The sequence below is a fragment of the Halichoeres trimaculatus genome, unplaced genomic scaffold (genome assembly GCF_033239565.1).
Source record: "Halichoeres trimaculatus isolate MK-OKI-2021-1 unplaced genomic scaffold, fHalTri1.1 fHalTri1_scaffold_6, whole genome shotgun sequence".
In the NCBI taxonomy this organism is placed as follows: domain Eukaryota; kingdom Metazoa; phylum Chordata; class Actinopteri; order Labriformes; family Labridae; genus Halichoeres; species Halichoeres trimaculatus.
Genome location: NW_027437184.1, coordinates 35,857,850 through 35,875,267, shown reverse-complemented (window position 1 = coordinate 35,875,267; position 17,418 = coordinate 35,857,850). Strand labels below are relative to the sequence as shown.

General features: G+C 41.3%; 1 protein-coding gene across 21 annotated transcripts in view; it reads left to right on the top strand.

Moving 5' to 3' along the window:
• The window catches only part of dlg2 (discs, large homolog 2 (Drosophila)), a 240,764-nt gene extending 237,314 nt beyond the window's left edge, over positions 1-3,450 (top strand). For all 21 annotated transcript variants that reach the window (XM_074671433.1, XM_074671435.1, XM_074671436.1 and 18 more), the window contains one exon: positions 2,895-3,450. In XM_074671433.1, the coding sequence (XP_074527534.1) occupies positions 2,895-3,001 (107 nt within the window). In that variant the 3' untranslated portion in view covers positions 3,002-3,450. The remainder of the gene's footprint in view (positions 1-2,894) is intronic.
• Positions 3,451-17,418: the final 13,968 nt, after the last annotated feature.

The following is a 17,418-nucleotide window of genomic DNA, read 5'->3' as shown; positions in this document are numbered from 1 at the left end:
AGTGGGTCGGGCTCCGATGTCCACGGGATCCTCTAAGAACGGACAAGCCATTTTTTCGTGAGGGCTCATTGGTCAGTGGGCGGGGTTTTAATAGTCCGCGAGTTCAATCTGGAACCTAACCTGCCCCGGAGCAGGTTAGCCGTTCAGCGTACGTTGCCATGGAGACTCGCCTCGCTGAGGAGTGATCCCGTGTCGTAGAACAGGGAATCCGAAACCTATCCTCAAAGCTACCTCGTTAGGCAGTAATCCTGCTTCGTAGAACAGGGCCCAGCTTAGTTCATTTGTGTTACTGTGTTGTGAGCAAAACCCTCAATACAAAATAACAACTATTCCAATAAACTAAACAGAACCAGGATATAATACCTCTCTTTGCAGACAGCTTAAGTCAGGGGTCTGCAAACTTTACTTTCAAAAGAGCCGCTTTGCCTCAGCTCACTTGGATGAACATCATTCGGGAGCCACAAAATCTACTTTATCTTCACATTAAGACAAAAAAGTGTAAAATCAGGTGAATAATTATCTTAACGAGACATTTTTGTTTTTATTAATTTGTACATGTGATTTCTTAATTTATTATTTTTAACAAATTTGCAAATTTAAGAAAAAAAAAACAGAAATTTGTAACATCATAGGTTTAAGAAATTTGCAAAATTTATGAAATTTCAATAAGTTGGAAAATGAAAAAAAAAAAATTCAAAATAAAAAAAATAGAATTTAAAAAATGTGCAAAGTTTTGATATTTAAAAAAAAATGCTGAATTGTCATGAATTTACAAAAAAAACCTTAATAATGCATCTTTAAAGTTTTTCTGGATTTCCAAAAATTGATAAAACTTTCTAAAATTGCATAAAAGAAGGATTTATATATATTAAAAAAATCCCCAAATTTGCTAAATCTTCAAAAAATGTGGAATTCTTCAATTCTTTATTCAAAAAAATTTAAAAAAAGAATCCCCCAAATTAAAAAAAATGCAAAAAAAATAAAGCTTTATTATAAGAGGTGATGCATTTTTAGTACAAAATGTTATATCATGATTTCATTTAGTGTCTGTGTCGTTATCATTAATACTCTCTATAAGAAAAATAAAAAAAAACTTTATTTTTAATAATATTTTTTTAAGTTACAAGGTGCCACTGCAAAGGAGTCAAAAAGCCGCATGAGGCTCCAGAGCCACAGGTTGCAGACTCCTGGCTTAAGTTTTTGATTGATTGCTACCCAGGCTGTACTTTCTTTATCCTGCCACTTTGTGTCAGAATCATAAACTGTAAACACATGGACGCATCTCACTTAGGTCTAAAGTGAGCTCTCCACAAACCTGCTCCCCCTGGTGGCTGGCTGCAGTATAGGGTCAAAAACTCCATCTCCTCATCATTCCAGACAGGTTGTGGTCAAAGTTTGAAGAAGAAAAAAATTACCAAGGAGAAATCTTTCTTACTCTGTGTGCTGCAATGATATGAAGATATTACTGGGCTGTTTTGTAGTCAGGCCCTCTTTTTAAAGAAAAGTTTCTTTTTCAATAGTTATCAGAAGTTAAAAAGAGGGTTTAACGATGACTGACAGCTGCTGTTGTTGTGCAGTTTTGTTGGGAACAGTGAAATACGTTGTGATGGAGAGCCAAGAAGAGATTAGACTTTCCAAAGAAAAGAATCAAAATATTTTTCTCACCTGGCTCCACTCAGATTCTTTCTGAGTGTTTCATACGCTCGACTGCACAGACTCTGGCTGCATATGACTGTCCGTGTGGCAGGGGTGTTTTGGCTTCTAGACCGTACAATGGTAAAAGAAGGAGCCACGCTGTCCACTCTATATACAGTTGACGGTCAAAATTAGACACCTAAAAGTGCTTTTTGACCAGTAATTAGTTCCAGGAATTACATGGTTCCTGTGACCCATCGTCACTTTAAGTTCTGAAGACCCCTAAAGATCTGTAAAGATCTGACATATGGAGAAAAAATAAAAGAAACTGCACTACACCACCAGATCAGTAGATGGCAGTACGACAACAAAGAGGGTTATTCAGCAAAGGTGAAGAAGACAGGCAGGCAACATAGCAGTTAATCTGTTTGCATCGAGTGTTTTTACAATAGGTACCGTCTAAAGCATGAAGAGGGCAGAGATTGACCAGTGTTTTGGCTTAAAGAGCGACTCTGATACGTCCTTCTCTGACAGTTAAAATCATCATTAAGTACTGATCTGATGAGGAAATGGTGACACATATATAAAACTAAACTAGGATGTATTCCTGAGGACTTCTCCTGTGTTTGAACATCTGTTGTAAACTAGATCTCCACTGACATGTTCAGCTGAAGGTCTCCAGTTTACAGGGTCACTCTTTAAACTGGAACACCAGGAGCTGACAGAGACACATTCACACCATCAGGCTCAAAGAAGACCATAGTTCAGGAGGTACTAAACCAGGTCCATCATGGCTGAGGGAAGGAAGGGGGGAAATAAAAACACTGTGGCTGCTCCACGAAACAGAGATGCATAGCTTGCAGGCCATGCCCCCATAGATTCTGAACCCTTAGAAAGTACAATCCCCCCAGGCGCAGCCATTTTCATGGGTAGTTGAATTACCCCAGAACTAAATTTAGACCCTAGTTCCTGCTGTCAAAAACGTTCCTAAAAAGGTTCACAGTTCTTGGGGCAAGTTCCTGCAGTTGAAAAGCGCCTTTACTCAGCAAAAATGCAAATTTGAAGTTTAAATTCACATTATATATTCACATATATGTGGTCATTTCAGTTCATCGGTAGTCGTACTAAGAGTAGCAGTCTGTATTTTGTTATGGATTTGAATCAGATATCAGGGTGTTAGCTTTTAATGTTAGAGAGGCTTGCATGTGTGACTGCTCTGAATCCACGTGATGTGTCACTTTACACTCTTTGCTTTGCAGCTCTGGTTCAAGGAGACACCTTAGAGGACATTTATAACTACTGCAAACAGGTCATAGAGGAACATTCAGGACCCTATATCTGGATCCCCTCAAAGGAGAAACTATAATAACTCATCATCCTGCAGGGAGCGTGGACTGCTAGAGAACTAGTCAGAAGTTGTAAGAAACTGTAACTGTATGGCGGTGAATAGTGCTCATGATGATTATTGTGAATATGTTCTGTTTCTCTTTTTTTCTATGTCTTCTTCTTCTGTTTGGTTTCTTTTTTTCCACTCAACATGAATGTTCCAGAATGTAAACCACAAAGTGTTCAGAGGGTTTGAGCCGCTCGTATATTTTGTTGGTTTCAGTTTGAGCAGGAAGGCCGATGCAGTAAAGCTCTACAAACAGGAGGCTAAGGGAAGCCAATGAAGTGCAGCACTCTGCTCTACCAGCAGGGGGCGCGCACATTCAAACAGCAGCAGCCTCGGCCATGTTACTGCATCACTGAGCAGATGGCAGGAAGAAGTTTGTGTTGTGACATTTTGTAAATGTGTTTTCCCCTGAAACATAACTCTGTTTTTTACATCCACACCTCTTCTTTAAATTATTGTTTCTGTTCTCTGATGATGTTTGAAGATGTTTGTTATCCACTTGTAAAGTTTGTTTTTTGCATTGTCGCATTGACGGAGTGATGTAAAGGGAGAAAGCTGCTGTCAGCTACACAGATGTAACATTATATTTTGCTACTTCAATTGCTAGAGGGCACAAAAGCACAGAATTATTTATAAGTGAAAGTTTGATTAAAAGGTCATTCAAGGAGCAGATTCTGTGTGAGTGATGGAGTGTGTTCTGTCTGTGCTGGTGTGACAGTGTGTTATGCTGAGAGGGCAGTCAGCTGTATATTTAGTTGATTTAACTCGGGAACACGTTTGTAGCTTTTAAAACAAACAGCAGAATAGAAAAGAAGAGGAATAAATACTTATTTAATAAAAGTACATTTAAATATGAAAGAAAACAGAAAAGATGAACGAAGAGACTGAAGTACTGCAGCTTGTATCCCTTAAGTCACCACATGTAACCCTAATATCATGTTTTAACTGCGGAACGACTACAGGCTCACTGCAAACTGACCCTGATGTGAAAATGACCCGTGGTTTCAGAACAGTTACATTCCTTCACATGACTACACCTGACTGTCTGCGAGGCAGGGGCTTCATTAGAGGAGGGGGAGTAATAACAGAAGGCCAAACGTCTTCATTGAGTTTAAAGAAAAAAATGCTTCTCTAAAATAGATTATCATTATTAGAAATAAAAACATAATGAAGACACAAAAGTCCTGATGCTATATTCGTCCTGGCTTCATGTAAAAACACAGACTGAGCTGAGAGTTGGTTTGTAAATGGACCAGACTGGAAACAGATGGAAACTCTACAACAGCAAATCTTTTCAAACAATCCAGGCTGAACATCTTTGATCTGCTCTCTGAGACATACTGACTCACCAGACGTTTCTATGCTGGAATCATTTGGACAGAATAACTCGTTCACCATGGTGTCCACACACCAGATATGGTTGGAAACTCTTAAAGGGGTTGTTCATTAATTTTGAAGTGGGGCTTGTCGCCTCAAAGCAAGAAGGTCCCTGGTTTGATTCCCAGGCTGGAGTTTTCATGTTCTCCTAAGTGTGTAGGTTCTTTCCAGGTCCCTCCTACAGTCCCAAAACAGGATCTGCCCTGTTCTTAAAAGACCCATTAGTTGGAAAATCAGAGGGGTGCATTAGTCAGAAGACCTGGTTTTCTGACAAACAGGGCCTTCTAATTTTCTGACTAACATGCCCCTGATTTTCTGACTAACTGTCCTTCAGATTATCTGATACCTTCAGATTTTCTGACTAACAGTCCTTCAGATTATCTGATACCTTCAGATTTTCTGACTAACAGTCCTTCAGATTATCTGATACCTTCAGATTTTCTGACTAACAGGCGTCCTGATTTTCTGACTATCAGGCCTTTGTGATTTCCTGATCAACAGGGCCCTCTAATTTTCTGACTAACAGGCTTTCGAATTTTCTGACTAACATGCCCCTGATTTTTTTGACTAACGGTCTTTCTGATTATCTGACTAATGGCCTCCTTAATTTCTAACATGCCTCTGATTTTCTGACTAACAGTCCTTCAGATTATCTGATACCTTCAGATATTTTCTGACTAACAGACTTTCGAATTTTCTGACTAACATGCCCCTGATTTTCTGACTAACGGTCCTTCTGATTTTCTGACTAACATGCCTCTGATTTTTTGACTAACGATCCTTCAGATTTTCTGACTTATGGCCTCCTTAATTTCTGACTAACAAGCCTTCTGACAGTAAGGTGGGCTTCCCAGATACATGCTCAGCAGGTTCTCTGGTCACTCTAAACATCTATATTTGAGACATTGTCTGTTTTCAAACCACTTACTGCAGACTACACATGAATGCAGTCAGTAGCCTGACTGTTGTGGTGGGTCTGTTTTGTAGCTTTGCTGATTTTCAGTTTTGGAAACAAGGATTAAAGCAGACAGTATCTGTAGCATCAACAGTTTGAAAAAAAAAAATCAATAAGTGGTTTACTGGAACGTTTATGATTCTTATAGCAGTGAACAGTGACCTCAGAGATGGGTATCCCCTTTGTGACCATGAGAAGTGGAAGATGTACATTTTCTTTTGTGTCACTTCAGTGAAAATGGAAAAAGCACAACATCAGTGTTGTGGTTGTGATACTGCAGATTTAATACTAACTCGTCCCAGTAGATGGCAGTGATGCCTCACACTAGAGGTATGCAATGAATAAAATGGTATGTGAGGCAGACTGGCTGTTGGACTACATTTAGACCAAATCAGTTAGTGTAGTGTGAGGTTTGGAAAAGTGCCAGTGTTAAAGCAACAATGTGCTGTCAGGGGTGGCACGGTGGTGCAGTGGTTAGCACTTTATCATACAACCCCACTTCAAAAACCTGAATCATCCCTTTAACATAAAACACAACACCTGGTTGGATGAAGAGGCCCCTGGTGAATCCGTCTCAGAGAGTCTGGAGGAGTGTTAGTCCTTCTGATCCCAGCAGCGTACAATGAATTGACTTAATATGAAGTTTACTCACAGACTGAAACACATAAACAGGATGTTTTTATTCAGAGCACTCAGAGTCCCCTCACCAACCTGTTACTCTCAGCATGTCTCACCAACCTGTTAGAAGATATTATCCTAGTGACACAACAGCAGCTTAGTTTCTAATCAAAGATTCACATTTATAAAGTGCACTTATCAATCTATTTACTAACAGAGGGAGGCGCTGTTAGACCAGTTAAACCATGGGAAATGTTTAAATCCTGTATAATCCTTAGAGATGACACTCTGTAAAGCACTTAAAACACTGTTCCTCCAACACACATGTTCTTTAAAGGTTGAAATTTGGTTTATACAAACTTTATACAATCAGATTTTTCCTTTTCATGAGCTGGATGAGGCTTTAAGGACATCAGCAAGAAAAGAAACAAATTGTTTATTTGACTAGTTTTAGCACAGACTCCTTTTGTTTTTGTGATTTGTGTCAACTTATTCTCCGTTTTCATTTTGCAAATGGTCACTACGGTGTTGCTCACCACTTGCCTTAACAGCAAAGGTTTACTGTCAATCACAAGTCAAGCTTCAGATCATTTCATTTGAGCTTCATTAGCATCTAGAGGCTTCATCTCCTCCTCGCTGGTGTCTGACTGTTGATAAAGAGTTGGGATGAAGTTCGAAGGCTGAAGATGAACTGATGTGAGTGTTTATTCTCCTCTTCAACAACAAACCCAAACACATCCTTCTTTTCCAAATGGCTTGGCCAGCAATACAGCGAGATGTAAATCTTATCTTATTATTCAAGCTGAAACAGTCACTCTACTTTGATTATTTTAAAGGTGAGGGAGGATTTTGTGTGGAGCTGTAAAGGTGATATGACACTATGCATGCTGTGGATGTGCAATACTCTACACAGGTGAAGCTTTGGGGAACCTGCTGTGTATGAAGACCTGAGTCTTTCAAAGTGTGTCTATTTTAAAGTTGAATAAAAACCCTGTTATAAGAGCTCCTGTCCAAGATACATAAATATTTAGTGTTCACCTTTTTCACACAGTATTTACTCTGATCTGTTTTCTGTTGAGTAGTTATAAAACCAGTATCTTCACTGCTATCCAAGCTATCCATCAACAGTCTGCCTGCAGCTTATTGGCTGACATCTCTGGTCCAGTGATCAGGTAACCTAACAGAGGAGGAGAAGCCCACGCTGCTGAGGGTGAAATCACAACAGATGCTTCCACAGGTTGGTCCTTCAGATCAACAACTGCTCAGAGAAGCAGAGATCTGATGAAGCCGACCCTGCTTTCCAACCACAGTCAACTCAAATGTGAGGAGCTTAAACCTGATCCTGGGCAGAGCAAGCCATCCTGCATTTTGGACCCTTCATAGTGAACTCTGAGCTCACAGCAGGCTGTGACTTGATGTAGGGAGCATCTACAAAGGTCAAAATAAAAACAAAGAGGAAAATCACTTCTATACCTTTACTTCTCCTTAAAGGGGACATATCATGCTGATCCCTGATTCAATACTTACATATAATATGATAAATTTGAAAACAAGACCTTACACCCCCTGAATTTTCAAAAAGTGAGATATTGTATTTTTTCTGATACCCTAGAACGAGATTTGATGCCTCTGAAAATAGGTCATTGCCAGATGGCTGCGAGATTTCGACCGTTGTGACGACACGAGGATCCTTTCTTTTTATTGGAGTAATCTGATAAAGCAGCTCCTCCTCTGTGATGTCAGTTAGTCACACAACCGCCACCGAGGGATACACCCACCAAGAGCCGACTGACTGAGTGCTGGATGCAGGGACTCTGCTCTGCTGAGCAGCTCGGCTTTACATGGTGAATTAGCAGTTAAAACACTGTAGTTTTAGCAGACGTCGTAATACTTGTGAGTCTGTGATATTTGCATGCTTGTTCTGACATGCACTGTGAACCTGGACCACAATAATGCTGCGGTAATAACATAGTGAGTAACTGACGGTAGAGGCCATCTTTAGACTACACTTTCAGCATGATGGATAAAACAGACAGAGAAAAGTGAAGGAGCAGGATGGAGCCCTGTTATAGGCAGACTTCACCAATTAACTATTTCTATATTTCCACGTATAAACTATACATGTAACAGTACTGGTTTGACTCACCACACTGAAGCGTCCTGAGATGATCTGTGTTGAGGTGGATTTTCTTCCTCCTGAGCTGCAGAACCGTCCGTGTCTGACTCAGGGTCCAATACAAAAGGACGTATTCTACACTCTGCCATTTTATTAGTGCTATCAATGCCTTACGGTGAAGTTTTGGCAAACGGCAAACTTGCTCGGTCTGCCCCATCCAATATGGCGATTTTGTAAATACTGCCATGCTGCAAAAACCGCCCCCTGGCTCTACCCCCTCCGCCCCTCTGATAGAACTGACCAATCAGAGCACAAAGGTGATGGCTGTGATGTTGCGAGGTTACTGGAGGTCATTCTCGAAACGGAGCGTTTCAACGAGATCTTCAGAATGGCCTAAACTGAGGATATTGAGAACGCTATTGTGGGGCAATGAAGGAACTAAATGACTTGTACTGAGGGCAGAAATGCTTTACAGGCATCCTAGTCTGGTATAGTGAAAAGGAGAAACAAGCATGATATGTCCCCTTTAAGTTAAATCTTGAGATGATGATCAAAGATTACCAACCCCTTGTCATGATTGGCTGTCTGTTCTTATCAGGGGTAGGACTAGTGTCAGAATCAACTTTTAAGGCTGTTTCCCTCACAGCCTCCATTAAATATGAACAGAAGAAAATAGACACACTGATTGGCTGAGAACAGTTTTAATATCAAAGTCTTTCATCCTGTGTTATCACACAGGGAGCCTCTGTAGCTCTCCCTTGTGGCTCCTTCTCTCCTTAGGCTTAGAATTACCATTTAAATACCTCTTCTTTTAACCCTTTAACTTTCACTCTTTAAAGTAAGGGATATGAAGTCTCTTGTTTTTAACCTTTTAAGACAGCAAGGGGGTAATCAGAAGACCTAAGAGCCTCTTTAGACTATGACCTGGGGTTCTGCTGTTAAAGACTTCTTTAAAAAATCAAACACTGCCCTCATGTGGCTGATAAATATACTGTATGTTGGTTGGAGGTAGACATAGATCCTTGTGAGGGACTGTTATCTTTTATAAGATGGCTCCTCACCAAACACCTGGCTGTGACAAAAACTCAGATTCTTATTGGTCAAAACCCCAGACAGACAGACAGAGCCCTGTAGATCTTCATCTCTTTTACCTTGTGCTGTGGATAATCTTAACTTTGAAGATAATATAATCTTTGACAGAATATGTTTAATTTTCTCTGTGTATCTGGAGGATGCTGGATTTTGTGCAGTTTTTGTTTAATCTGGAATTATTTGTAATGACAGTATATGCTCTTTAAAAAGGAACACAATCAAGTCTGTGGGTTACAGATAGGATTATGCATCTCCTTTTTTCACAGCTGACACCTGAAAAGGTTATCTGTAAATGATAAAAAGCAAATATCAATAGTTTTTGCATTACCCTGTTTCATTGAGCCATGATCTCCCACCTTTTAGTCTTTTTGAATGCGTATTGCGTCCTTTGGAAGTTGAACCCAATCCTCCTGATACATCTCTTACTTTGTTTCTTTGCTTTTTTCTTTCCCTCTTTCTTTTTCAATGTATCCATTATAATACTCTCATCTATCATTCTCTGCTGGCTGCAAGAAACCTTGTTTGGAAACATTGCTCACTGAGACTTGATCCTTATAACCTGCAAATATTTTAATTTTATAGTTTGAGTCACCTCAAAACCCCCTGAATCTGTTCTCCTGAGTAAAAGCAGTATTAAAGGGCAACTCCGTTTTTTTGACACCTGGACCTTATTTATAGGTGTGTTCATGCTCATATACTCACTCAGACAAACATCGTGCAGCTCGGAGTCCTTCAGAAGTTATTTAGATCCAACCGATTTTCGCAGCATTTAGCGGGGGCCACGGCAAGGGAGCTTCAGCGCGGGGCATAATCTCTGCAAAATCGCTCATTTCGGCTATATTTGCCAGTGTTATCATAAAGCCAGCTCGTCTACCGTCTTCAGGTGGGTCAGCTGACCCAGAGCTGAACTGGATGTGCTCCTGTTTATTGTTCTCGAGCCAGCTCTTCGTCTCTCTCCCTCTGCATCCTTCTTTCATGGAGCTCCTCGTCAGTGTACTCAGGCTCAAACCGGTAAGGACAGCCGTCAAACTCAAAATCGTAGTCTGACTCTTCGACATCAGAAAAATATTCTGCTGTGTTGCTCAGCAATGTCGGCAAAAAGTAAATCAGCTGTACCTTTGTGTCGCGTGGCTATGACGTCATCTAAAGTTTGTTTACCAGGTCAGCTCTGGGTCAGCTGACCCACCTGAAGACGAGCTGACTTTATTTTGTGGGATCTGTTTTTGGTTCAGGGGGCCTCTAACTCTGTCCAGCAAAACATCCCCAGGCCATCATTTGGTGATACACACTGAGGAAGCATTCTTTCCTCAGTCTACTCCACGTGCGGCGTACAACAATCCTGGCAATGAAGCAAAGAAACCTTCTTTCATTAATTCATAGCTCCATCTCTCCGTCTTCAGTCCATTGGTGGTGTTTGATGGTCCAGTCAAACCTCTTTATGTTCTTCTGACTCTGTCTTAGTGATGACTGTCTTTCTTTCTGCAGTTTGTTAAAGATACATCTCAAAGTCTTGTCTTCACAGAAACTGAAACTGAGACTCAGACACTACCACCTCTTTGAAGCTGTGAAGCCTGAAGCTGTTGTCCTGGAAGCGCCTAAAAAATAGCCCAGGATCTTCAGGAGACTTGTTTAAATGTTGAGGTTATCTCATAAGGATCTTTTTACTGGTTCCTGTGATGTTAGAGGGGAGGGCATCACACACCAAGGTCTGCCCAAAGCCCCACCAACAGGCCTCCAGAGGGCTGGCCAATCAGAGAGAAGGGGTTTGTTGAGCCTTAAAGAGACAGCAGCTAAAAGTAAGTGTTTTCAAAAGGGGCTGGAATAAGAGCTTTATAAAACACCAGTGAGAGAAGAGAACAGATTTCATGTTTTAGCTGTAAATCATTTTAAAGGGGATGTATCATGCTTGTTTCTCCTTTTCACTATGCCAGACTAGGATGCCTGTAAAGCATTTCTGCCCTCAGTACAAGTCATTTAGTTCCTTCATTTCCCCACAATAGCGTTCTCAATATCCTCACTTTAGGCCATTCTGAAGATCTCGTTGAAACGCTACGTTTGGAGAATGACCTCCAGTAACCTCACAACGTCACAGCCCTTTGTGCTCTGATTGGTCAGTTCTATCAGAGGGGCGGAGGGGGTAGAGCCAGGGGGCGGTTTTTGCAGCATGGCAGTATTTACAAAATTGCCATATTGGATGGGGCAGACCGAGCGAGTTTGCTGTTTGCCAAAACTTCACCGTAAGGCATTGATAGCACTAATAAAATGGCAGAGTGTAGGATACGTCCTTTTGTATTGGACCCCGAGTCAGACCCGGACGGTTCTGCAGCTCAGGAGGAAGAAAATCCACCTGGACACAGATCATCTCAGGACGCTTCAGTGTGGTGAGTCAAACCAGTGCTGTAACATGTATAGTTTATACATTTATACTCGGCTCTTGGTGGGTGTATCCCTTGGTGGCGGTTGTGTGACTAACTGACATCACAGAGGAGGAGCTGCTTTATCAGATTACTCCAATAAAAAGAAAGGATCCTCGTGTCGTCACCAAGGTCGAAATCTTGCGGCAAAATGGCAATGACCTATTTTCAGAGGCATCAAATCTCGTTCTAGGATATCAGAAAAAATACAATTTCTCATTTTTTGCAAATTCAGGGGGTGTAAGGTCTTGTTTTCAAATTTATTATGTTATATGTAAGTATTAAATCAGGGATCAGCATGATATGTCCCCGTTAAGCTACTACAGGGGTACCAGAAGGACACAATAGCAGAATAGCAAAACACACCCCCTTTTTGTGGTACACTACTGGAGCACAGTACAGTCTTCTTCAGAATGAAGGTCTACTTAGTAGGGGGACAAAGACACATCTTTCTCTTGCTCAGCAATGAGATGTTTATGAGAAGTCTCAATTCCAGATGTAGAGAAGTTTCCTACGTTCTCCACAGACTCCCCAACCTTTGAGCCATCCAAAGGCATGTTCAACTCACGAGTGTCCACAGAGTCTACATCACATGAGCTTGAACAAATGTGATTGAACGAAGTACAACCTTTATCATCAGCAGACTGCTCACTTTGAACACATGGGGTGTCATCACCGTTTGTTGCACCAAAAAAATTCAGACAAATCAACCAAATGATCCCCAACGTCTTCAGAACAAGAACCAGCAGCTTGCTTCTTCACCATGGCTTGCCCAACACAAGATACGCTCTTCATTTCATCAGTAAGAGGCAACACCCCTCTCAACAGAATGGACTGTGACGCTACAGTGTCTAGCAGTATTTTCACCGACTGCTTGTGCTCATCTCCAAGCATATATAATATGCTAGTATATACTGATCCACATCCCTGTCATTAAATGGCGGTACAAGTCGGCTGGTGGCAGCACCACCATACCGTACAGATTTGATGCAGAGCTCTCTAAGCTCCAGCTCTCAAACATGTACCCTGCTCCTTTTGTTTCTCTTCAAGTATTCGTTTTACTCTCATTTGCTCCAACTTCATTTGTTCAAACTTGAGTTTCATCTCCAAGTTCTTCCCTTCTAAATCAGAAGCAGGGCTGGTGTTAAGGGAATCAGTGTCAACTTCTTTTTCTGTTTTTGCTTCAGCACCTTCAATGAGGAACTGTCCCTCCACTAACCCAAGAACTACAGCTTTTTTAACCACATCCTTTTGGCTTCCTGCTCCCACAGGGATTTTAAAGTGGTGTACAGTTTTGAGAAGATCTGCCTTTCTACAAGTGTTAATGGCCTCCCATGTAGGGTTTTCAAAAAAAGACTCAAACTGAAACTCTTGTTATGTTGTTATGTTTCAGCAAGTTGTGTGACATGAAGGACAGAGGTCACAGACGGGGAAACTAACAAAAAGAAGATCTGCACCTTTATACAGAAACAAAAACAAGGCTTCTGGGGTCTAAAAGGTGAAGTGGAGGTATGACTCTCCACTGCCAGCCACTACATCTACTTAAAGAGTAAGACTAAAGCAAAAAGGCCTCAAACAAAGGTGAAGTCGCTCGGTGGGGAGAGAACACTGTGTGCAAAAATCTCCTTCGAGATCAACTCTCTTATATACACCCTCTTTCCCTTAAAACACGTAGACGAGCACACACACACACACTCCCAAAGCACTCATTCCACAAACCAAGAGAAACCAACTGAAGGTGTTGGCTCTTTGGTGTCACACACCTAACTGAGGGAAAGTGCCTCCTTTAAAGACTACCCAGGCTGATGAGCAGCAGCTGGGTGCAGTGTGGACGGGTGAGCTTATGGTGCGCTCGAGGCAACCTGTAACTCGTATGTTTCCCAGTTGAAATCTCCGAGTTCCGACCTGAAAGCGCTCCAGGCAATTACGACTTCGGTTTGAGCGCAAGGAATTCTGGGATGTAAACAAACCAGCATGGCAGAAATTCTAAGATTTATGCTTGGTCATTTCAATTACCAAAGGAGCCTGCAAGCTCGTCATTTAAGTGAAACGGAGGAGGGGAAACCGCGCATGAGGTATTTACTTTATATTTCACGGTATAAGTCGTTATTTTAAAGTGTATTTTTTGTTGATTAATGCACTGAACGCCAGAGTTGCTGCCAATGTGCAATGTGTAAACATCAGACTAGAAGTTTACACTTGTAGCCCAGTGATGATAGCTTTCTCTCTCTCTCTCTCTCTCTCTCTCTCTCTCTCTCTCTCTCTTAGCTATTCAGGTTAGCGACACATTCGTCCACCGTCTCGGACACATAACAGATTATAGTACATAATCGTGTGTGTAAATTGTGATTGCAACGTTCAAATTTACTTTACAATGTTGTAAAGTCTATTTCTCACCATGTGTCACGCGCAGCACCACTGCATCCACAGAGGCTGCCATATTATTTTGGCACAAATCTGACGTCACAAGTTGTAACTTGGAGTACATCGATGTGGTACGAGTTCACGGGTCGTAAGTTACGAGTTCGACTGCCGTTCCAGGGCATTTTCATGAGTGACAGGTTGGAAATATACGAATTACGGGTTGCCTCGAATGCACCATTAGTGAGGGCTCATCAGGTGAAGGTCACAAAATACCCCCATCTGTAACAAGACTAAGGCCATGTCCACATGTAGCTGGGTATTTGGGAAGCCGCATATATCTTTATACGTTTACGCCTGTCGTCCACACGAGACCACAGCTTTACCTCACTAAAAACAAAGTTTTCTGAAAACTCCAGCCAAAGTGAAGATTTTGGAAAACTCCTGTTTCATAGTTTTAGTGTGGATTCTGGTAAACTGAGTTTTCAGTTCTCAAACGTCACAGCTGAATGACGGGGGATCATTCTGATTGGCTGGCATGGGTTTTACATCAGTAAAACACTGCCCATTATGGGTTTGGCGTGCTTGGAGCCGCAGTCATCGGCGGATTTACCCCCTGCGTAGACAAAAGTATTTTTTAAAAAGAACGAGGGGGGATACTTGTTTTTGAAAATACCCGGCTACGTGTGGTTATGGCCTAAAAAAGCACAATAACCCCTCTTTGAGCTGAATAAGTCAAGACCCATTTCAGTATTTGGAAGGAAAATGATACAGGGACAGGTTTGTGAAAATGGTGAAGAAGTTCCTTCATTGAAACAAAGTTGGTGAAGAGTACGAGGTGGTGTAGAAGGGATGTTACAGAGGGAAGAGGAAGGACAGAGTAGATGTGGCCAACGTCAGTTTATGAAGTAATGATATATCAAAGGTGCTCTCAGGGAGCTGTGGTAGTGTGGTACCATATCAAACCACAGGACTGAAATGGAGTCAAAGCTAGGCTGGACAGGATGTAAAGGCTATAGCTGCCAGACCTTCAGAGACATGTCCAACAAGTCCCAGGCAGAGCAGTCTGGAACAAACCAGGTCCTAAAGAAAGAAGGAAGCTGGTAGCAGAGACTCTGCAGGCAAAAGGAAGTCCTGAACAAAGACTGTGGCTCAGGCTCAGCAAGGACAGTTAACGTGGCAAAGTGTAGAGAGGAGGAAGCTCAGGAGGACCTGAAGGGAAGAGAGTCAAATCAAACTTCAGAAAGAGGTTCACAGTCGATCGTAAGGAACACAGAAACAATACAAGTTTCTCTTCCAGCCTCTAATGTTGTATATCACCATTTCTCTATCAGTGCTTTTGTACGGCCATGTCCTGTCAGATACACGTCAGTGCTTCAGAGGAAAAACAAACTGACTCTAAAAACATCAGTGTTGGGTAAAGGGGTATGGTCGATAAATGATGGCTTTCAGTTATTGAATTAGCGACTTTCAGTTTGAGTTCACATGAAGTGAAAAACATTTTTCACTTGTAATATTTTATTGATTTGCTAAAATTTAAGGCACATCTGTCTTATTTGTGATGCAGCTGTGGCCTCACTTTAGTTCAATCAGGAGAGACTTATACACCTGGAAGAGTTATGAACAGATTTAATGAATAAATGCAAAGAAAGTTTGGTGGTTTGTCAAGCATTGAGCAAAACAATCAATGTAGAGGTATGATGGGGTAATGAATTATGAATATTCTGTATTAAAACTTTGACATCTATGAAATGATTGGCTTACGATTGAAGTGGAGTCACTGTGATTGGATATTTCATGACTGTGCAGAAACAAAACAAAACTGATTTCTCTGAAAGTAAACCTGTATAAACTGTTGCTGAATATTGTATAGGATAAGGATTAAAGTAGTGGTATTCTGCATTTCTATTCGTTAAACATAGACACAGAATAACAATGCTAGATGTTCAGACTAAACCTGTGCAGAGTTTCAACTCTATACATGTTCATTTGTTAGAGAAATCCCTGAATCTGTCTATTAACTTATTAAAACAGTCTATTCTTGAAGAAAAGAGCACAAGATCTTCATAAGACTTATCGCATAAGGATCTTCCAAGTGATTGATAAAGATGGAGAGAAAGGCCACAAGCACCAAGGTCTGCCCATGGCTCCACACAGGCCTGTAGAGGGCTGGTTGATCAGAGGGAAGGGGATTTGTGGACAGTGGCTTATATATATATAGATATATGTATGTGTGTGTGTGTGTGTGTGTGTGTGTGTGTGTGTGTGTGTGTGTGTGTGTGTGTGTGTGTGTGTGTGTGTGTGTCGAATTGAGTTTAAGGCTGTATTCAGACCAGAATAGTCCTTTGGTCCACTTGTTTAGTGGATTTTATTTTTTTTTCGTTTGGTGCAGTTCGTATTTAGATTGTACTTTTTGCAAGTGGACCATATTCTGTAAACACATCCAGACGATCAGTGCTCTCATTGGACAGCACTGATAAAGGCGGCACACAGAGTACAGACCCAGAAATGGAGGTAAACGTGTGTTTGTGCTCTTATTAGAGCTGCAAAATAATTTTCAGTTTCAAGAGTAGCTCCTTCAAAGCAGCTTAACAACACCGTTAACAATTTTGGAACAGCGATGAAATGCACGCAGCAAGGAGACGCTATGCTCTGCGTGTCCTGGCCCACAACATGCTAGCAACAGCGTGGCTAAACAGAAGACAGAGGATCAGGTATGAACCAAAGACGGTTAGGTTACGGTGGCTTTATAGGCCCAAAAGGCACATGTATCCTGTAGTTAGTTCAGATGGACCTTGGTTTGTATTCAGACCTGCACCGGAGAACCACGAACCGCACCAGAGTTATTTGGAAGCGGACCAAGACCACCTCAAAAAGTGGGTCTCGGTCCGGTTGTTTGGTCCGCACCAGGGTTCATTTGTGTCTATTCACACCTGCATGAAAAGTCTGCACCAGCGTGGAAAACGAACCCTGGTCCATTTAAAGTGGACCAAACAGTCCAGGTCTGAATACGCCCTAAGTCAGTGTACAAATTAAAGGTGTTCATGGGGCTCCGGGACCCTTAAATAACAACTTTGACTTCATTTTAAAAAGTTCAGAACGCAAGTCCTTAATCTCCAAGAGAAAAATAAGTCTCTAAACAGCATTTAAAACACAGCAAATACAGTTCTGGAAAAAAGTGCTGAGACAAACTTGAATATGTATAGAATGTTAAACCAATCAATTTACAGTTTTAACGTTTCTCTTTAAGATTAGTTAGTATTTTGGTTGTGACCGTAATAAAAATAATTGCAAATGAAGACCTAAGATTGAATTTGAATGCAATGTTTCAAACTGCAGGGTGTCCCGGTTGTCCCCCCCCAGCACTGTAAATAAGCTCGTTTGCTGTTTACTACATGACTGTCATATTTCATACACTGGTTAGTGAAAAATAAAACATCAGCTTTAGATATTGAAC